The 23,192-nt window shown below is 38.5% G+C and overlaps 1 protein-coding gene across 3 annotated transcripts; it reads right to left on the bottom strand.

Moving 5' to 3' along the window:
* Window positions 1-16,433: 16,433 nt before the first annotated feature.
* Window positions 16,434-21,089, bottom strand: LOC149266310 (hydroxyproline-rich glycoprotein family protein). 3 transcript variants are annotated; one of them, XR_016260144.1, is made up of 4 exons: window positions 20,788-21,089; window positions 19,626-20,597; window positions 16,865-16,914; window positions 16,434-16,710 (listed from the first exon to the last, which is right to left on the bottom strand). XR_016260144.1 is itself a non-coding variant. In XM_089430240.1 (3 exons), exons 1-2 carry the CDS (start codon window positions 20,993-20,995, stop codon window positions 19,627-19,629), a joined length of 1,179 nt encoding a protein of 392 aa, XP_089286366.1. In that variant the 5' UTR covers window positions 20,996-21,088; the 3' UTR covers window positions 16,434-16,914; window position 19,626. The 3 variants fall into 3 exon arrangements, 1 of the variants encoding a protein (XP_089286366.1); XR_016260143.1 differs by having other exon boundaries at window positions 16,434-16,679; window positions 20,788-21,088; XM_089430240.1 differs by having other exon boundaries at window positions 16,434-16,914; window positions 20,788-21,088.
* Window positions 21,090-23,192: the final 2,103 nt, after the last annotated feature.

Below are 23,192 nucleotides of genomic sequence, written 5' to 3'. Positions count from 1 at the left end.
CTTGTTCATGTTTAGTGTTGATCCTATACCATGGCTAGCTTCTCCTAAGTGGCTAGTTTCTATGCGCTTCTCCTTGGATGCCTTGGGGAAGGTTGTTGTTAGATTTTAGGCAACAATGGTATGTTCTATGCTTAGAGCAATTTTACTTTACTCAATTTCTTTATTAGCCCAATATCAATATCCGTTTAGCAATCACATCAACATGATAATAAAATGCAGATAGAACATAACATAAACAATGAAAGACAAACCAAGACAAGAGGACACAAGATGTGGCACCAGCCAGGGACAAACCCCAATGTGGGGAAACCTTGATCAATTCTTCTTTAGTCTTCAATAGTTCAATAGAGAAAATAGTACAATTTACAAATTCCGACAATTTATAACAGCAGCAAAAAGAGCCCTAACAGAAAAGTTAGTGTTGGTCAATACAACAGATTTGACCCTCAAAGATTCAGTCAACTTTAGTCAACTTCAGCCTCCAAACAGTAAGATGAAACAGCCCTCAAAACAGTCTGAAATCAGCCCAGTCAAAATATGATCAAATAGTCAACCTGCGGTCAGCGCTAACCACAGTCAATGCTAGCCAAATAGTCAACGAATTGCTGCAATTTCTGTGCTCAAAAATGCGACCTACTTAGACAGAATTCCTCCACCCAAAATCGCAGCAAACAGGGCAACGCTTGGTCAACACAGCGCAAAAACAACCTCTGAAAATTCGGTCAAACCTAGTCAACGTTGAAACAGAAAATTGACCTTTTTTCCTTCGCACGTGTGGAGAGAGATGTTGCCCAGAAATACGTACCCAATCAGATGAGGGAGAGAGAGAGATGTGTGAAGATGACTGTGTCCAAATGAGGATGAGGCATCACGTATTTATAGCAAACGTTGAAGATGAATAAACATGATTGTTGGGCTTCTGAGCCTACATAAATTCGTTGGTTGACCTTGACAATTTGTCCATAATCAAAATAATTCATAACTTCATTTGTACACATGTCAGAATTAGATGATCTCTAGATCAATCCTACACCTCTCGGAGAGAGGAATCCAAGAAAAATATCAATTGTCATAAACAAGATGACCCATGTGGATTTTGGCCCTAGTTGCCAATTTTAACACTCCCTCTTAACTAGGGAGAACTCTATCTGTCAATCTATACTATCTCTGCCATCAATGCATTGCTCTACTCTGCTGAACTATCAAAAAGAAGAAGTGATCAAGAATGTATCATACCATTCTCTACTAACCTGAAATCAGTCCCAATCAAAAGAGTGTCTCATACCACTCTTACTAACCCGAAGTCAGTTCCAATCAAAGAGAGTGTTTCATCCACTCTTACTGACCTGAAGTCAATTCCTATTGATCTCATATCAATATCAGTCATCCTAGCATAGGGAGTAAGGTAGTACACAATGCGTCCAACAGTAGTACTATGGTCCCTATCTTCATTTCCCTACTCATTGGCTAGATGAGAGGTACTTCCCATGAGTCCCAAACTGCATGGGTAGGATGTATCTGCAGGAGAAGGATGAACCACTCGTCCTGCCTACATGTCGCCAAAGGGGTATCGCAGGGAAAGGATGAACCACTCACCCTGTACACAGCGAACCACTAGCGGAAGGTTGAACCACTCACCCTATGGTTGCTCACGGCTCCAAGAAGTACCCCAAGCCCCCCGTAGCTCCCAGAGCTTAATGTACATCTCATACAAGACCCTCATAAGAGGGGCTCTTCATGACTCCAGTCGTTCTCGGAAGGCCAAGAATTTAACCTTTCCAGGGGCTTTGTCAGAATATCGACAACTTGCTCATCAGTGCCAACGTGATGGAGCCTTATTGTTCCTCGTTGTACCATGTCCCGAATAAAGTGGTAACTGATATCTAAATGCTTGGAGCAAATCATGAAACACGGGATTCTTTGATAATCGAATCCCACTCTGGTTGTCGTAGAGGATCGCGGTGGTATCCAACACATGTCCAAACATCTCACTGAAGAGCTTCCTCAACCAGACAACTTCACAGGGGGGCATACTAGCAGTTATGTATTCAGCCTCAGTGATGCTCAAGGCAACCGATTTCTGCTTCCTACTCATCCAAGATATCTAAGACGAACCCAAAGAAAAATAGCATCCAGAAGTACTCTTGCGATCCACCACACTGCCAGCCCAATCAACATCAGAATAACCATGCAGCCTCACATTTTCGGCAGTGTATCTCAGTCCATGAGTGATAGTGCCCCGAATATATCTCAGAAGATCCTTGGCGGCAATCCAATGTATATGATGAGGCTCAACCATGTATTGGTTCAATGTGTTAATTGCAAAACACATGTCCAAATTCACCAAGAACATCAATGCTCTTATGAGTTGACGATACTAAAACGCATTTCCCAACTCAGGTCCAACAGCACTACCACATAACTTCTTAAAGTTAAGTTCAATCGGAGTAGTCACAGGCTTGCAGTCCACCATCCCAAATCTTTCCAGTATCTTCACAACATATTTTCCTTGAGTTGAGGAAAATTTCGTCTCCAACCCTAGGAAATAGTGCATCGGTCCTATGTCCTAAATGTGCATCGGTCCTAAATGTTTAAATTTGTTTTTAAATATTAACTTTTTATTTAAAGAAAAACAATCTGCCATGCCCTCTGCCGCTTGGCTGCCCGTGAGGGCGTGGCCCTGGGCGGCGGAGCTACAGGTAGAGGTAGCAACTCCCTCTTACATTTGTGAATGAGAGGGTCTGCATCTGTCAAAAAGAGGTTGTCCACATAGAGTACCAGAATGGAGGTTTATCATTTTCAACCTTAAAGTAAAGGTTCGGATCGGCTTCACTTCTAGTGAATCCAAACTTCATCAAATAGCTATCAATCCTCTCATACCAAGCTCGGGTGCTTGCTTCAATCCATAGAGAGCTTTCTTCAACCTACAAACATGAGATTCTCGATAATGAACCTCAAACCCCTCGAGTTGTTCCACATAAACTTCCTCTTTGATTGAACCATGCAAAAAGGCGGTCTTGACATCCATCTGATGTAGGTTCCATCCTTGTGAGGCAGCAAGGGCTATGATCGAGCAAATGGTGGTGTATCAAGCAACAGGTGCAAATATCTCATCGTAATCTACACCTTCCTTTTGAGAGAAGCCTCGAGCAACAAAGCGAGCCTTGAACTTTTCTGCACTTCCATCAGCTCCATGCTTGATTTTGTAGAGCCACTTAGAGGTGACAACCAATTTGTCCTGGGGTCTAGGGACCACATCCCAGACATCATTCTTCATAATTGACTCGTATTCTTCATTCATAGCATCCTTCCATACTTGTTGCTTCACGGCTTCTTCGAATGATGAAGGCTCATTTTGAATGATATTGCTCATGGCGGTCAAATATCCTTGATACATGTTCGGCTTCTTACTTCCACAGAAAGTTCCCCTTGGTGCAATGTGCCTCTTAGCGTCTTTGAGAGTCTCCCTAAGCCACGAGGGTCTCCTTTTCGAGGAGGGCTCATGAGGAAGAGCATCAATAGGATCCATAGGTTCATCAACATCAGGATCATTTCGTCCTCTTTTTCACCCTCATTTCCTGTGTCAACTTCTTTATCCTTCCTTAGGATAGGAAGGTTGTTGATCTTCTTGAGGGATATCTTCGTCGAAGGTGACATCATGACTCATCTCAACTTTCTTTTGACCAGCCACATAAATTCTATACCCCTTAGAATTTTCACTATAGCCCACAAAGATTCCTTTCTTCCCAGATGCACCCAATTTGCTTCTTTTCTCTTTCGGCACATGAAAATATACGGGGCTTCCAAAAATTCTAAAATGAGAGACATTGGGTTTCTTACTAGTGAACATCTCTTCTGGAGTCTTGGAGTCCAATGTAGATGAAAGCATCAGTTTTGAACATACACGGCGGTATTTGCAGGTTCAGCCCATAGAAACTTCGGAAGGCCTTGATCATGAAGCATGGCATGAACTTCTACAATAGAGCGATTCTTCCTTTCAGCCACACCATTCTAGTCGGGAGTGTATGGCATTGTAGTCTCCCTCTTAATGCCAACTTCTCTGCCATAATCTTGGAATTCATTGGATTTGTACTCGATCCCATTATCAGTCCTCTATATCTTGATTTTCTTCTCGAATTGGTTTTCGATCAAGGCTTTGAAAGTGTCAAAACCAGATGAACACTTCATCCTTCTTATTCAAGAAGTAGATCCAGGGCTTGCGAGAATAAGCATCCACAAAGGTGAGATAATATAAGTATCCTCCCAAGGAGTTTACGGGCATCATACTAGATATGTCAGAGTGGATCAATTGCAATATGTTTGTGGTCTTGCTATTACTTGAGGGGAATCGTCCCCTTGTAAGTTTTCCTTTGGCACATCCCGGACATACACCTTCATGCTCTACTTTGAACTCGGGCATACTTGTCACCATATGTCTCACATTGGGTAGGGTCTTATAATGAAGATGGGCGAACCTGCGATGCCATAGTTCATATTGTAGAGATATGTCGCAAGACATGGCTCCCAATGGACTTCCTCCAACTTGATACAAAGTGTCAACCCTAAACCTAAGATACCGGAAACGGCTCCCTGAAGGGCCAAAACGCCGTTTACGTTTAAGATACGTATTCACGTCAGAAACAGCTAAAAAACGTTTTTGGTGATTTGGAAACGTATCGAATTTTTTTTGCCGTTTTTCAGGCGTTTTCATGGAAAAAAACTCCCGTTTAAAAAAAACCGATACGTTTCAGAAAATCCTAAAACGTATTTCGAAATTTTCAAAACGTTTCAGCAAAATCGTGATTCGTATTTAAAAAATTTCAATACGTTTCGTCGCTGATCACTTGCCCGCCGGGAACAGATTTTCAAAATTTGGCATTTTAGGTTTTGAAGTGGTTTAACTTTACGACACGGTTTATTATTCATTCTAGTATCTACCCTAACCTAATCCCTAAACGACAAGTCTCAAGAGCGCTGACTGTCGCCGCTGAGTTCACTGCCCAGTGCCGACGCTGAGAGTTTCGCTCCCTGTCACTGAACTTTGGAACTGCTCATTGGAATATTCCTGGACTGAAAGCGTGATTGCTGCCCTGGAAAGTTGCTGAGTGAACATTGCCTTGCTGGAGACAGAACCAGGTTCCCTTGACACTTCACTCTCTGATGTATTTGCTCAGAAGATAAATAAAGACTCAAGAGGCTATTTCTGTCATTTTCATTGCGTGGAGTGACTGAAGTTTGAACCTGCCGGCATCGTTGGACAAGGTACGCAACTTATCACTGATCAGTGGTCTATTTTTATCGTTCGATTCATCTCCAGAGTCTACACTGTTAGCAACCAGGAAAAAACGTTGATTTTTGGACATCAATTGGTTGACGGTATTTAATATATCCAATCCCTTGTTGCAAGAGTATACATGCGCATATGTGTGACTGTTCTACTAATTGCTATTTGCTCCTGAGCACTGGAAGATATGAAACCTAGATACTACTAGTAATATCTGTGGGAAATTCTGTTAGTTAACTCCTGCTCCTGTGGACTATGGGTATGAAGTCAAGGCTAATGATTAGGCAGAAATCCAAGCTTACTGTAGTATTTACATGCTTGTAGATAAATATTACAGTGCACAGAAAATCTTGTAATGGGGATTGAGCCTTATTATATATATATATATATATAAAAATGCCCTACAGGGGTTACATTTCATGTTAAGACAAGTGAGTGAGCACACACCCTCTACTATATATGTATGTGTGACATGTGTATATATATATATATGCATAAACTAAACTAATATTTGATATTGGGCGTGGGTGTGTGTGCCAATGTATAGTATACATCTTTGGCCTGTTGGAGAGTACCCATCGTTGTAGGGCAAATTTGGCTATCAAATTTGATGCCTGCAGACGTCTTCCACTGTCTTGAAATATTGGCATCTTTGCACTTGTAGCTCCATGAATTAACATTTTGTAGATTCCATTCCACATGATGCTGCTAATCGATGTCATGGATCATTAGACAAGGATAAGAAGAAGAGATATTCGTGGCACTTTCGGATCCTCTGCTTCAGGCCTCCATCTTCCATTCTCTATTTGTCTACAATCTTTTACAAGTGCAACCAACTTCTCTAACAAAGCTGTTGCTTTCTCCTTGAACTTCTTTTGCCTTGCAACATTCCTTTCGTCATTGCCACAAAGTCTACTGCTTAATTCACATATAGCATGATACAAGATGTCAACTGCAGTATGGCTTATCTTTGAAGTTTGGAGTCTGATAGCGAGGATTAGAGAACTGGCATGGTAATCCTGCTGTCCCACGAATTCTCTCAATCATTTCTTCAATTCGATGGAATCTTCATGTTGAGTCTCCCCAACAGTGGCTGCTGTTCTTGCTTCAATGTTCGCTCTCCTTCCAGAATCTGCCACATTGGCACCGGATTGTGATGAACTGAACAGAAGTGATAAAACTGAAACCATGACGAGAGATAGACCTAGAGCCATGACTATCTTAATACCTGCAACATTAAATTTCAAGTGGGAGCTGAGAGAGGTGGTAAAATAATCTACATTCTGTCATTCTCCTGTCATAAAGCATTGTTTTCCTATTACTTAACTGGTTCTAAAATTTCTCAGTTGTAGGTCCTATGTGACTGGGATCTGTTGCTCAGATTTACAACCATATTCACTTGTCACAGTTCATTGTCACAGTCACAATTCACTGTCACAGTCACAGTTCACTGTGTTCAAGTCTTCAAGACTTAGAAATTGCAAACTGTTTATCACAGATTTCACTCATTTTTTATTTTTGTAGTTATTGGAATAATAACTAATCATTATGGAACAGAGTAAAGAGAAAGGCATATAATTTTATAAATAAATGATGACATAATTTTATTAACATCCAGAAATGACCAAATAAATTTTTTTAAATAGTAAAATACATATCTGATATTTGTCAATTTTCTTTTTTCAGTTTCAGTGAATGTCATCATCATTCATGGCAACTTCAAGTTCAGCCATTCATGAGGCAGAGGAAGTGGCACAGGAAACTGAAACAACCCAGAAAGTTGATCCAAAGTCACCACTTTGGAAATATGTCACTACTGTTGGGAAGATCCAAGGAGGTGGATCATTGGCATGGGTTTGCAGTGAGTGTAAAAAGGAGTTTAAGGGGTCATACACACGGGTTAAAGCACATTTGCTTGGGTTAAAAAACAATGGGGTTCGAATATGTAGTGGCCCACCTAAAGAGAATGGGAAAGATGGAAATGGTTTAAGCAAGGTAAAAATTGCAGAATATCAGAGAGAACAAGAAGAGGCAGATGCTAAAGCAAATGAAGCAAATCCTGCCTCCCATTTAAAACACCCAACAAGGTTGGGAGCATCTTCATCAAAGCCTCCACTTTATTCTCATGGAATTGTTGGGTCAAAGCGGTCAAATTTGCGACCGCTTGAGAAGAGTTCTAATAATGATGCTCGAGAGATCGCAGATGCAGCTGTAGCCCAATGCATTTATGAAAATGGCCTTCCCTTTAACCTTGTGCGATCTCCTTACTGGGCAAAGATGGTAAAATGTTTGAATGAAGCCCCAAGAGGGTACAAGAGCCCTGGGTATGAGAAGATACGCACCACATTGTTGAGTGCTCAAAATTTAGATTTGGAGGCTAAATTAGCCCCATTCGTGATTCATGGCTCATTTCAGGGGTGTCACCATCATTTCTGATGGATGGAAAGATCAAGAAATAGGCTTTTGATCAATGTGATTGCTCAGAGCCCACATGGGGCAATGTTTTTGAAGGCAGTGGATTGTGAGGGGCAGGTGAAAGATTCTCAATTCATTGCTAACATCTTGATTGAAGCAATTGAATTGGTGGGGCCTGAAAATGTTGTCCAGGTAATAACTGACAATGCAACGGTGTGTAGAGCAGCAGGCCTAATTGTTGAAGGCAAATATCAACACATTTTTTGGACCCCTTGTGCTGTGCATTCATTGAACCTCATGTTGAACAAGTTGGGGAAGCAAATTGAGTGGATTCGAAAAATATTTGAAGAGGCAAAAGAAATTCAAGCCTTTATCACAAACCACCACATGTCCCAAGGCATCTACAGGGAATTTGCTAAGTTGGAGCTCCTTAAGGTACATATACTTAAACTTTAAAGTTTAAAGTTTATTAAATATTTGACTCTAAATTCAAATATCTAAATTGGATTCTCAAATGTCATGATTCGTGAATCATAATAGGTTATTCAATCAAATTATGATTTTTGATTTTCAAATTGATTGAAATTTGAAACATTGGCAATTTGACACCTGCAGGTCGCTGAGACTCGATTTGCTTCTCACATCATAGTCTTAACAAGGCTCATGCAAGTGAAAGATGCATTACAATCAATGGTATGCAGTTCTCTTTGGAATCAATGGAGGCAATCCCAATCTGATAGAGCACAAGCAATGAAACGGTTGGTTGTTGATGATGAATGGTGGGATAAGGTGGAGTACCTCTTGGCATTTACTAAGCCAATTGTGGATTTGCTCCATATGTTTGACACAGATATGCCTAATTTGGGAGAGGTGTATGAGGGCATTGATTCCATGATAGAGAAGATAAGGTTGGTTATAAATGCCAAGGAGAATGACCCAGATGAATTCTTTTACAGAGAAGTAAAAGATATATTGACCAAAAGGTGAAACAAGATGACCACCCCATTGCACCTTTTAGCCTATGCAGTGAATCCAAAATATTATGTTGCAGAGTTGCTACGTGATCCAGAAAGAAGCGCACCAAACAAAGACCCAGAAGTCAAAGAAGGATTTAAAAATGCTTTTAGAAAGCTTTTTGTAGATCCTAAAATTGGGCTTCGGATTCGTGCACAATTTTCTCATTTTGTGGGATCAGAGGGTTGGGGTTGTGATATTGAGTGTATGCGGGACAAGAGCAGATTAAGTCCAATTGAGTGGTGGAACTTCTATGGTGGAGCACTTCCACATATCCAAAAATTGGCCATCAAGGTCTTGTCACAGGTTGCTAGTTCTTCTTCAGCAGAAAGGAACTGGAGTACATACGGCTTCATCCATTCAGTGAAGCGAAACAGATTGGGCTCTAAGAAGGCTGAGGAACTAGTGTATATTCATTCAAACCTTCGCCTTCTGTCACACAAGAGAGATGAATACAAATTTGGGCCCACCAAATTATGGGACATGGAACCAGAGTTGCCTGACTTGGATATGACATTGAATGCCATGTCTCACATGAGTTTGTTTGATTCGGAGCCATCACTGGGAATAGGTGCATCTTCAAGTGGACATGGCAGCAATGTTCCCAGTGCCACTTCTAGAGAGGATGTGGAAGTGGAACATTATAGTGGCATGAATGAAGACATATTTGATGATATGTAAATGTAATTTATGATGGTGTTTTAACTTTTAACTTTTAAACTTTTGAACAACCATATGAATTATGAGTAATGATAGTAGACTGCCAGTCATAGTTCATTTTGTACTTTCATAGTATGTAGTAATTAGTATGCATTATTAATTTTGGTAATGATGGTGTTTGTGTAACTTGTCATGTTGATAACTTGATGTTTGAAATTTGAAACAAAAACTTGATGATATGTTGAAACTTGAAACTTGAAACTTGAATCATGAATGTTATAATAATCGTTAATGATGATGGCAATGTTGAATGTTTATGCCATATGGCATATGTTGAAAGTTGAAACTTGAATTGATGATGATGAATCATGAATCATGATAGATCATAGATGATAATTTAGATTTTGAAATATGAATGGTAATATGAATTTTTTATTTTTAATATATATATATATATATTATGTGCCGTTTCCTGCCATATCGTATCCAGATTTTTTGAAAATTTGCCGTATCTGTTTCAAACCCCGTACCTGTACCCGTCCCCGTATCCGTTTTCTGGTAACTTAGCCCTAAACCCAAGAGTAAAGCATATTTAAAATTTCTTTTCCAAACACGTACCTTTCCATCGATAGAGGCCACCTTGAATCCTTTATCTTCCATTGTTGAAATGGACACCAAGTTGTTCTTGAGATCAGGTACATATAATACTTCTTGCAAATGAATAGTGTTACCTTGATTCGATTGAAGGGTAACATTCCCTACTCCCTTCACGGGATAGGTGGCATCATCTCCAAGGATGATCTCCAAGTTTGTCTCATTTTCTATCAGATTAGAGAGGGCTTCCTTGTATCCGATGAAGTGCCTTGAGGCACCACTATCAATCAGTGAATTTCCCAAAGTGTCTAGAGGAGAGGCAATGGAGAGGGCCGATATAAGATAGTACTCTTTTTGCTTATTGTTAACAACATTGGATCCTTCATACTTGGAGTTCCTTGATTTTTTGGAAGGTCGACCATTTCCTTGATGTCCCGCATTCCTTTTTCCTTTGCCATTAGACCTGCCATTCCTTTGATCGTTGTTGTTGAAGTTGCCCCTAGAGTTGTTATGATAGTCATCATCTCGAGGTGTATCCCTTCTATTAGGACACTCCCTTGCATAGTGGCCAAACTTATTGCAAACAAAGCATCTTCCCTTCCTTCCATTTTTGAATCTCGGTCTTCCTTGACTTTTCTTCTTTGAACCTACATTGTTCTTCCTCTTGGCATGAGTGGAGAATGCAGTGGGGTTGCTTCTATTAGAAGGCATTTCTTGTTCCACCATTCTTGTTTCTTCTTGAATGCATCTCGACATCAATTCTTCAAACCTTGGAATTCAATCATTGTTGAGTATAATGGTTCTAAATACATACCACTCAGGTGGGAGTCCTCCAAGGATGGCGAGAGTAAGTTCCCAGTCATGAATGACTTCTCCAATCGAGAGTAGATCATTCTTGATCTCAGTAATCCTCAAGAAATAGGATTGAATGTCCTCGTCCTTGCCCTTCTTAATATTATTCTTGAGAAAGAGAATTTGATTAACATTGCTAACCTTGAACATGTCGACCAACCTGTCGTAGATCTCCTTGGTTGTCTTCAATTCGGAGATATAGACCACCAGATGCTTGTCAATGGAATCCCTGATAATCATCTCCGCTTTGACTTCAGCCCTATTGTACTTGGTCTTCACAACAGCGAGTGCATTTGAAGGAGGTTCAGGGATTTTACCCTGCACATAATCCATCACTTCTTTTTCTTCCCAAGTCAAATCAAGGGACATATTCCATTCATGATAGTCAAATTTATCATGGAGCTTGTCTTCAGCCGAGAAGTAAGATGAGGAACCCATCGAGTCTTTTGTCCTTGTCCAGTTGTCTTTGGTGGTTGCTCTCTCTCTTGCTTGGGCTTTGTCTTCACCTCAGCTCTGATACCATGTTAATTTTAAGCAACAATGGTATGTTCTATGCTTTAGAGCAATTTTACTTCAATTCCTTTATTAGCCCAATATCAATATCCGTTTAGCAATCAGATCAACATAATACTAAAATGCAAATAGAACATAAACATAAATAGTAGAAGACAAGCCAAGACAAGAGGACACAAGATGTGGCACCAGCCAGGGACAAACCCCAATGTGGGGAAACCCTTGATCAATTCTTCTTTTAGCCTTCAATAGTTCAACAGAGAGTATAATTTACAAATTTTGACAATTTATAACAGCAACAAAAAGAGCCCTAACCAAAAAAGTCCATGCTAGTCAACAGGGAAAATTTGACCCTCGAAGAATCAGTCAACTTCGGCCTCCAAACAACGAGATAAAACAACGTTCAAAACAATGTAAAATCAACCCAGTGAAAATTTGGGCAATTAGTCAACCTGCAGTCAACCCTAACCACAATCAACGTTGGTCAAATAGTCAACGAATTGCCTCGATTTTTGTGCCTAGAAATGCAGCATGCTTGGACAAAATTCCTCCACCTAAAATCGCAGCAAAACATGTCCACGCTTGGTCAATGCAACACAAAAACAGCGTTTGAAAATTTGGTCAAACCTGGTCAATGCTGAAAAAAAAATTGTCCTTTCCTTCTCACATGTGGAGAGAGATGTTGCCCAGAAATGTGTACCCAATCAGATGAGGAGAGAGAGAGATGTGTGAAGATGAGTGTGTCTAAATGAGGATGAGGCATCATGTATTTATAGCAAACATTGAGGATGAATAGACATGAGTTTTGGACTTCTGAACCTACATAAGTTTGTTGGCCGACCTTGACAAATTGTCCATAATCAAAATAATTCATAACTTCATTTGTACATGTCAAAATCAGATGATCTCTAGATCAATCCTACACTCTCGAAGAGAGGAATCCAAGAAAAATTTCAGTTGTCATAAATAAGATGACCCATGTGGAGTTTGGCCCTAGTTGTCAATTTTAACAGTTGTAAACTTGGAGGGAGAAGTGTAGAGATTGGTGTTCCATGTATGGGCCTGGTGGGCACTTGGAGACCCCCCTAAGGGCTACTAGAACACCTGGAAGCCATAAAGTTTTATGACGAGTTGGGAACCCTAAGTGGGTCTGGGTTTCTATGCGCTTCTCCTTGGGTGGCCTTAGGGAAGGTTGTAAACTTAGAGGGAGAAGTGTAGAGATTGGTGTCCATGTATGGCCCTGGTGGGCACTTCGAGACCCCCAAGGGTTGCTAGAACCCCTGGAAGCCACAAAGCTTTATGACGAGATGGGAACACTGGAAGGGTAGTGGCACAATTTGATGGATTGCAAGTGCAAAGGAGTGCACTACCTTAGATTGTGTGCGTTAATGGGGGATGTGAGACTATTGATTGTAGGTTGCTATGGTTTGGTACATTGGCCCTATTCATGTTTAGTGTTGATCATAACCATAGCTAGCTTTCGATACACCTTTGTGCTTGTGGGGTCATGGCCCCAACTCAAGGGTAGTCCATTGCTGAAAGATTATGAGCAACACCTAGGTGGAATGTCTGATATCTATAGCCAATCGCTGAATTTTATTAAAAAAGTGTTGTGAATACATTGTTGTATATATGTGGCTTATGAATTATCTATCTTACATTTGTTATTATGATGTCTAGTTATATTTTATGCAGTTAGTAATTATTGTATCAATATCAATATCAATGGGTGGTGGCATCACCCCCATTGTGTAGCTAGGAGATTTACAATGACTATATCATAACAATTTCAAATCATAATTTTTCTTCAACAACTCAAAGTGATCTATACAATAAAGTATGGACAAGCGAAACGCCACATTAATTTTTCCAAGAAAACCAAAGACAGAACTAGGAGAGATGGGCTAGTACCTAGGCACCCTGACTTTGGGGTTAGGTGGGGTTTACATGACACTGCATCAGACTCACAAATTTCTCCCACATACATTAGAGTGTTACTTATCTCCCCTTTTTCTTACTCAGTTGTGACTTGTTCAAAATGGTGCAAGTCAGCAATGAAATAACAAGCTGTCCAAAAAAAAATCATTTTCAAGTTACAAGGTGGCCCCAAAAAAAACTCAGTTTCAAGTTACGAGGTGTCCAAAAAGCTCATTTTGAACTCCACATTAGTATTTTGACAATTAAATAAACTAGTGGTTGACTGATACACAAAATATTAACTCTATTTAAAGCCATAAAGGGGTGTCCAAAAAGCTCATTTTAACTCCACATTAGTGTTTGACAATTAAATAGACTAGTAGTTGACTGATACACAAAATATTAACTCTATTTGAAGCCATAAAGGGAAGGTTTTATGATAAAAAATTTCAAATACATGTAAATATTTTTATTTTATTAAGTTTTATGTCGTTTACATAAAAACACTTTCTAAGATTGGGGTCCATCCCCACAGTTTCCCTTACAACTATTGAACCCCAAACAACTTTTGGCTTCTCTCCCCTATCTACAACCTGTAGGTGAACATTTACAGCAGTGGGTAACCATCAGCCCCTTGCTATGAACATTTACAGCAGTGGGTAACCGTCAACCCCTTGCACATTTATATACCTGTGCCACTTCAAATGAAGGGATTGCTGATGAAGGATTTATCTTCGCAATAGCCGTCAGACCCTTGCTATAAACATTTACAGCAGTGGGTAACTGTCAACCCCTTGCACATCATAGCAGCAAATTTATATACCTGTGCCACTTCAATGAAGGGATCGCTGATGATTCGATGAAGGATTTATCTTCACAATAGCGATTGCATTACCAATTTTGTTTTTGATACATCTTCCAGTCACTTAAGTGTCTATATTCCGTGACTATTGCTAAATGTAGTGTTGTACCTATGCTAAGCATATAAAAATCTGTTTGATGTTATTCCTTTTTATTTTAGATAATATTTTTATCAGGTGAATCAGTGCCCTGCTTTGGGTGCCATAGAGTAAGACAGCCAAGGTGGAGCTGTAGTCATATATTGGCTTCAAGGCCAACTACCTCATTGTATTTATAGCTCTCAATGATCCTGGCAGTTAATACCGTTGTATTGATGTTTTACACTCGGAACAATCATTACTATATCCGATCCTTGGGCATTTTTTGTGTATGAGTAACTCTACAATTATCTGTTAAAATTGAGATGTAAGTGTGTTTATGCATTTCAACAGCCATCTCACAAGATACTCTACCCTTGTGTACTCTCTCTCTTCTTTTCCAATCACATAATGCCAATGTACTTCCTCTAAAAATGGCAATGTACTTACTTCCTCTTAAAATCTGTTTGATGTTATCCCTTTTTCCTTTAGATAATATTTTTATCAGGTGAATCAGTGACCTGCTTGGTGTTCCCTGGCGTAAGACAGCAAAAAACAGAGCTGTAACCATATTGTCTTCAAGGCCAGCCCCTGCATTGTATTTTAAGCTCTCGATGATTTTGGTCCTTAGTACCATTGTGTTGATGTTTTGGACCTGGCAGAATCATTAATATATTGGATCCTTTGGGCATTTTTGGAGCACGTGAATGCAATATCTAGTGTAAGAGTTTTCCTACAAATATGTGTAAAAATTTAGATATTTGTTTGTTTATGCATTTCAACAAACCATCTCACAGTAAAATTTACATTTACCCTACTGTATTCTCTCTCCTTTTCCATTCACATAATGATAATAGCAATCTAAGATACCTGGTTCAAGTTTGTGTTCGAATTAGGCCAGCTTGAAGTTCAACATTATAAAATTTTAGTAATAAAATTACACATAAAATTTGACATCAAGTTAGTGAAGTTTTAACTTTCAAAATTTTGGACTATATAATAAAATCCAACATGTATCTATCAATTAGGTTTATCTCAAGTGGTTGGGAGAAACAATTGTTTCCTCCCCATCCAAGTTCAATCCCCGCAAATGATATGATGAGCTTTGTTATACTGACTTTGAACCTTGTTGTTGAGTCGGAGCAGTCCTTTCAGGACCATAATATGTATATTCTTCATATGAAATATAAAGTTATTTCTCAGGGAAAAAAATCATTATATATTAATTAAAATTTAAAACAAATAGCAAAAATAAAATAAATATGATAAATATGAACTATAAAGATATGAAAAATAATAAATATGACTCCTAATTTTTTATACCTATCATAACTATGATAAATAAAAGCATACGAATGTATTTTTATTTATATATCTTATATTATGATTGTACGAAGTGAACTATGAAGTGTTTCCGGTGGAGAAAAGATGAGGCTGTAAATCGTTACGAATTAAGTTCAATTAACTGCTACACACACCTCTTGATGTAAATCGGTGAGAGTCGTGAGACTATCAAATTCCACATGAGAGATCCTTGCTTGTAATGCTGTAAATCATGCATTTGTCTGAATGTAAATTGTTGACTAGTTCATGCACTTGTATGAGAGAACGTCAAGCGATGATCCCAGTCGACCAGTGGTGGAGAATTGTTGACTAGTTCATGCACTTGTATGAGAGAACGTCAAGCGATGATCCCAGTCGACCAGTGGTGGAGAGAACATCAAGCTACAAATGGAAACCAAGAAAGTGGTAAAAAATTAGTTAGGATTTTTTCCTATTTAATTTTTTTTAAATAAATCCATGAATTCGAGTCGAATTTGAAATATTTGTAGGAAATTTGACAAACTCCCACGGACTTATTGCCCAGTCTGTTCATATTTAGTTTCAACCTTCAAAGATTCGGTGAACACGTACTATTACAGATTAGCTTTAAATTTGACACAATTCGAACTTGAAGCTTCAAATTTACCGAACCCGGTAAACTACAATGGCAATGCAATTAGTTTCTCTCAATTATCAGCCAAACTTCCTTTTTTGCTTTCATAAAGGAAAAGTTTTGTTTTAATGCCTTCGAACAAGTCTCTCTCAAACTGTCTTAATTCCTTCCCCTGAAATCATGGATCATGTTTTCCCTACCAGAAACCCTACTTAGCTTGTTTAAAGTGCACTTGCACCATTACAGATTTTTGGTGTAGTTCCTTGGGCATAGGACTCATATATTCCAATAAAGTTACGTATGTCAAAAATAATAGAAAAATTGTTCCATGGCTATAACAGAGTATATTCATTTTTAAAGATTGCAATTACAACTTGTAATAAAGATACTACAAGAACCTGGTAATATTCATATTGTGGAGATGTAGCCACACAAGGATAGCTGGCTTGTCATGATTCCACAGTAGGATCACATTATATCCCTCGATCAAACCAGAAACATCACAATGGGTGGCAGCACAACCATTGTGGTACAATGATAACCTATTGTATCTCAACTGCAACCAAATTGACGGATGATTTCCATGCCTGTTAATGTTAAACTTGACAAAAACAAAATTAACAAAGACTCTAAAAGCTTGGATGAGAGGGGCAATGCTTCAGACATTGAGCATCCCTCAAAATCATAAGATAAAGGCAGATAAGAAACAAAACCGTTGTCCAAATTTAAATTGTAACATACCAGCTCCAAGAAAAAAGTCATGCAAAGTAGTGATCGCTGTGCCTGGGAACCTGAAAAATAAATCATCTTGTAACATTAATCAGTCTCTGCTGCTGGACTAATTTGAACAAGCCTCTTCTTTGTTAAAGAGGAAATGAATGTAAACAACTTAATTCCTACATGCTTTGTCTGTTGTTCATATATGTCTAATATTCCATAAAATAATGATTAAACTTCAAAGGTTGTATACACCCAATTATATGCACCCTTTGATGATGCATAAAAGTTTCAGCATGCCTCGAGTTACATGCGTCTAAATTTTCAGTAAGATAATTACAGGAAATAAAAGGTGTCAAACACTGGTGTATGCAGGACTAGTGAACTTGTTGCTTTTACTCAATTTACACAGATTGTGGAACAAATATGAATAAATTGGAAGAAAATGTCTCAGCCAATTCAATAATCAACATTCTTATAAGATTCTATTCATGTTGTCTTTCTAACAATATATATCAAAATGTCTCAGCCAATCCAATAATCAACGTTCTTATAAGATGCTATTCATGTTGTCTTTCTAACAATATATTCAAAGTGTCTTGGTGACTACGTAACCACGGTGTTGAGGCAGCACAAGTCTACCCAAAGTAAAAATAAATATTGGGTGTCAGTGGAGAATCCCCGACTTATCTATATCAATTCCCTGTAAATGGTGTATTTATCGGTTAACCATTTTATTGCTCCAAAAAAATTTCTTACTAATCGTGACATGAAATAATAATATACCTTCAACTAGGTTTCAGGGATAAAAGGCAAGCACTTTGATATTTTCAAAAAAATAAAACCAGGACATTTCAGTTTGCAGAGGATCAGATTGGGGTGGAGTTTTAACAGATTATGATTTCATCCCTCTTTGTATAGTCCATCTATGTTCACAAAGTTGAGCAAGGATTACTTTCTTTAAGAGCCTGCTGAAAACATTCTACATTCAAACAACCAATTTGTGTCTACTTAAATTTAAAACAAATTTCAGTTTTCCCTGTATCAATTATCATAGCTGTGGGTATAAACTATCAATACAAAAGCCTCCAACAGTTGGATCATATATTAATTTATCCAAAGAAAACTAAACGAAAGGTAACTGCCCATGGTCTTACAGCAACGACTCAGGGCCAACTAATAGTAATTACCATAGTTGCTCCTCCATAAATAAGGGGTGAGTAAAATATGGAGGGAATATAGCAAGATAGTGATCTATCTGTAAGATCCCAGAAACTTCTTATTAACAACGTGTTTCAACAGCTAGTACAAGTTATGGAGAGGTAACCGTATAATGTTGCTGACATTTGTATCTCGATTAAGGTTGATTGAGGTTCATAATCATGGAAGCTACTGCTAACAATTTTATCAATAATATTGTTTGTAAAATTCTACATACCTTAACTCAAATCCTTGCGGACATGGAAATTCCATGCATCTTCTCGCATGTGACCATTTCTATCCAATTATTACCAGCGTTATAAAACTGGCCAACCCAAAACTAGCTGGTTTGGTCTGTTTCAGTCTTTGACCCTAAAAGGATTGACTGGCCCCTGAACCATTTGAGTGACAAATGACCAGTTCCACTACCAAAGCAGCCAGTTCAACCGAGGTTCAACATTGATGTACATGAGTACAACTTTTTATATATATATTTTATGTATTTTTTAACAAACCAGTTCATAAACCAAGTTGTCATTCAATTCCGATCCAAGTCTGGCTGATTGTGATCCAAGTAAGGCTGATTACAATCCATGTCCAGTCTGACCCACATCTGATTCCAACTTTTAGAAAACTGATTATGACAGTATTTTCCTTCGGTAATTAGAGTATGAAGTTCATCCTATAGCTTAAAGTCTCATGAATTATGCTTTCATTGATGAAACATAAATACCTTTTCGCTCCAATTATCTGGCATTTGGCAAAATGATGATTACGTTGAACTTGCTGTCCAGCTTGATTTTTTTCCCAAAAAAATAAATAACATATTAGAAAGCTGTAGTCTAACAATTATGCTGTTTTTCCCTGAAAGTTATAGAAATTCTGGCCATATTTTGAAAAAATCCAGCAGGGATTTTTGTAAATCCAAGTAAAAGTTGTCAAACTTCATAATTTTGGGTCTCCTAGAGATTTTTGATTTTTGATGGTGCTGAATCTATTTCCACCATCAAAAACATGATTCAAACACTGCCTCTATAAAAAAATTTGAAATTTTTTTGCCCGGATTCTGGCCCCTTTTGGCCGTCCGGGCAATTCCTCCGCCTCCGTAGAGACCTCCTATTAGAAATCTCTCACACACATATATATATATATACAAAAACCAGGATTCACGAAGTAGACAGACCAGAACCCTCTTTATACATAAGCAAGGAAACCGAGCAAATCCACTTCGCCGAGCCAAGCAAATCTACAAATCTGAATAGTTTATTTACTGGAATGTTTGCTCCTGGTATTGCTTTTCACAAAATCTAAAGCCAGATCACTAAGAAGACAGCCAGGAAATAAATCATCTTATAGGCTCAACTCGTAGTTAATGGCTTAGTTTATGACTCCACAGTCGGATCAGAAATCTAATTATATCAAAACTAATGTTTGGTAAAAATTTACTGATCCCCGCTATTTTGTGGCATTTGTAAGTTACAACTACATATTTTTATGGTAAAGTTACTGAATATGCATCCTTTTTTGAATTTGCTCCTAACATTTTTACACAATTAAACAAAATAATCAATCCTGTCTCACTGACCTTAGTCATCTTCCTCCTCTGAGCTACCTTCTTCACTAGTATATTCACTACTATACTCATCCTGCATATCAGGATTGATATCAAGCTGCACGTATCGCACTTGAATAGGTTCGGCAGGTCTTGCAAGAGCAGCTGGCTTTAGTGGCGGTGCTTGCACTCCCTCTTCTGACTTTGGAAGCACCACAGCATCTCCAGGTTTCCAACCAACAGGGACTTCCATGGTCGGGGGCAACGGAACAGGATCACCAGGCTTCCATCCTGGAGGCATGGCTGGCAATTCGATCGGCATTCCTGGCCTCCATCCAGGTGGCACCGGTGGCATGGCGGGCAGCATGCCTGGAACAACCTCCTGCTTTGGATTAACAACAACTTTGTCCGGCGGAGGCTCCAAAATTGCAACAGGCAATGGTTCTGTAACTGCCTGTTTCGGGATTCCTACATCGAGATCTGCATATTGGTACAGCTGTGAGGCTCTCATCTGCTCATCCTGAGGAGCAGGGGGCATGGCACCGCGGAGGGGCGCTTTCTCAGCTCCAAATTCGGGCGGTGCAAATGTCGTGTAGCTTATTCTATGTGCGTATGTCAAAATATCATTCAATTCCAAATGACCGAGACCTACTGCATCACCTGGACTTGAATTCGAAGATTTTGAGCGTTTACCTATTCTGTAACCCTCGTAATCTTCTAGAGTTTGCTCCAACACCTGCTGTGCATCACGCAATTTCCTCGCAAAAATGCGCATTGCAGAATCCTTGGATGCAATCTCTTGAGCAACGGCCTGCTTATCTTGCTCGATCTTCTGAATCTCTTGAAGCTCTGTCACGGCTTCCTCTAAGAGATTCTGGTGCGATTCCAATATGGATAATATTTCTTTCGTCGTTGTCGCCGCGGCTGCTTCCGGAGGAATGCAAGACCCTTGAAGAAATGTGGGAATCGAACCCCGGTAAGCCGTTAACCATGCCGCCTTGTTGTCTGCACAAAAATAAAACCCTCAATTTTAGAAAACCCTAGACATCCATAACCCAGCTGACATGTGTTCATAAATAAAATGCCCTCTTATTATGCATCAAAACCCTGAAAACTTAAACAAAACCCAAAAAAAATAAGAACGTGAATCCATTAAATTTATCAAAACGGAAGAAAGGTTCAACAACGTACTTACTGGAAACCTCGAATAGCCTGGAAGTAAGACCGGCCATCTCTTGAAGAAGTAACTGAGCCCTTCTGTGGGGAGGTAAGTTGAACAAGGGGGTGCTTCGCTCGGTTATTTTCTGGGATGAAGGAGGCGCAGAGGGCACCGTCGCAGCAGGAGAATGGGGAACGGAGAGGCCCAGCCTGGCCGGAGAGGGGAAAATAGGAGGATTCTGCATTGTTTCCAAAGGGTTTGAAATCAGTAGCTGTGCATGCTGAATGTATCCATCTATGCAGGTTATTAGACATGGTTCATTTTATATCTTCAGAAGAAAAAAAAAACATATTTTCCCTTAAAATGATGTGATTAAGACTGTACATGTAAGTAATCAATCACTACTGGGTAAAAAAAATGATTATGGAAGAGTTTTCATGAGAGATCTGATACTCACCCAAAAAAAAATATTACAAAAATGACTATGACCTTAAAAAAAATGTTGCAGACATTTTGGGTGAATAAAAGAACATGAATAACAGTTTCTCTTTTGGTTAAAAATATGATAGGCATCATCTTCACAATATGGACTCCAATCACCAATCTTGTAATTATCAAAAGAGGCAGCTTTTGTAGCTTTTTATAGTGGCAAACTCCATCCATGGAACTCCCCACTATCAACTTAAGTAAACTCTCTTTCCCAAATAATGATGAAGCGAGTAAGCTTTTCTAGCTTTCCATATATAATTATAACGATATTGCTGACTGCTTTTGTAGCTTTTTATAATGGCAAACTCCATCCAAGGAGGAGGACTCACTAGTCACTACTATCAATTTAAGTGAACGCTCTTTCCCATATAATGATGAAGGGAGTCAACTTCTATGTTGTAGTTTTTTATAGGGGCAATCTCCATCCATGCAATTCAATGACTCATTATTATTAATTTAGCTGAATTTTCTTTCTCATAATATAATTAGGAAATCAATATTAAGATGAATCTACGATGGTTTAATTCCCCCCTTAAAATAGGTTATATTCCACATGAATACCATAGGCCAATACCAAGGGTTCTCATACCATAAGTTAATACCATGGGCCAATACCATGAAATTATTTTTATTTTAATGTTATTTTTTTATTATTTTGATTGAGTAAATATGTTTTCACCTTATTAATTTTTTATTTTTATGTAATTTGACCTAGTCAAAATGTTATGCAGGATAGGATAGGGCATCACAACTCTTCCATACTCTTGTGGAACGTTGTGTCATCTTAACCAGTAAAAAGTTGATATCATTAAAAAAATTCTTATTTTTCTAAAATAATTGAATTTAAATATAGCAATTAAAGATATTAATGACTAGATTTAAATGTAATAATTAAATCTATTAATGATTAATTGGTGAATTACACTTTATTATAATTCAGGTGTTAACTTTAATTTAGAATATGTATTGTTAAGAACTATTCATAAATGTAAGTTGACTCATCAAAGTCATTTAAAATGTGATGGTCTAAACAGAGTGTTTTTAGGTCAAGCTGTCAAACTTCAAGATTTTGGGTGCCCCAGAGGTTTTTGATGGTGTTAAATCAATTTCCACCATGGAAAACATGATTCAAACATGGCTACTAAAAAAAAATTTGAAAAATTTTCTACTGCAAGATTTTTTGAAATTTTTTTGCTCGAATTTTGATTGTTTTTTAACGTCCAAACAATTTCGCTATCTTTGTATCCTTCTTCATTAAAAAAAAAAAAAAAAAAAACCTTTTTTTTAATGAAGTCACTCCTTCACTTTATTAATTTTTTTCAAAAAAATGGAAAACCTCTCATAACTCAGGTGTCAAACCAACAGCTGAGACAGTGATAATTGAATATGATTTGTGAATGTAGGCTGACTCATCATTGTTATTCAAGGAAAACCACACCACCTAGAATTATCGCTAGTGGTCCGTAAGGGGGTAGGCTTCAACTCTTGCAAGATACCCCTAGGTCTTGGGTAGTTGACATGTTTCCTTACATCGAGGAAGATGAGCTCTTACCCAGCACAAGCAGTTTTAGGACATTCTCCATGCCCAAAAAAAAAACTTTTATTAATATAAACAAGTGTAATATGCAGCATTGTTATTTAGTACCTACCTCTTATGTAAAAAGTAATTGATAGCTAAATTAAATTAAAAACAATAAAGAGCTAAAATTGCAAATAGACTCCCTGTTGGGGTGACAAACATGGATCGTACACAGGATAGGGGTGATAATAGCTCGGCACGCGGCAGTCATGACACTGAGGCGTGTTGAGCAAGCAGAGCCTAAAGGCATGCAGAAGAATATTCTCAAGGGCACCAGGGTTATATTACCTATGGCATTGGTTTTGACAAGCATTTATAGAATTTGGGAGATCAAATTTAGGTTCATAGAGGGAACTGCATGCACCGATCTACG

The sequence above is a fragment of the Pinus tabuliformis genome, chromosome 6 (genome assembly GCF_031772625.1).
Source record: "Pinus tabuliformis cultivar Carrire ecotype Pingquan chromosome 6, CPIR1, whole genome shotgun sequence".
NCBI classification, from domain to species: Eukaryota; Viridiplantae; Streptophyta; class Pinopsida; order Pinales; family Pinaceae; genus Pinus; species Pinus tabuliformis.
Note: the sequence above shows the minus strand (reverse complement) of the source record. Positions and strands in the feature narration are given on the sequence as shown.

Coding starts and splice junctions, on each gene's coding strand:
- LOC149266310 (XM_089430240.1), bottom strand. CDS start 20,995: ATGCAGAATCCTCCTATTTTCCCCTCTCCGGCCAGGCTGGGCCTCTCC. Junction 20,598..20,787: donor CAGGCTATTCGAGGTTTCCA/GTAAGTACGTTG, acceptor ATTTTTGTGCAG/ACAACAAGGCGGCATGGTTA.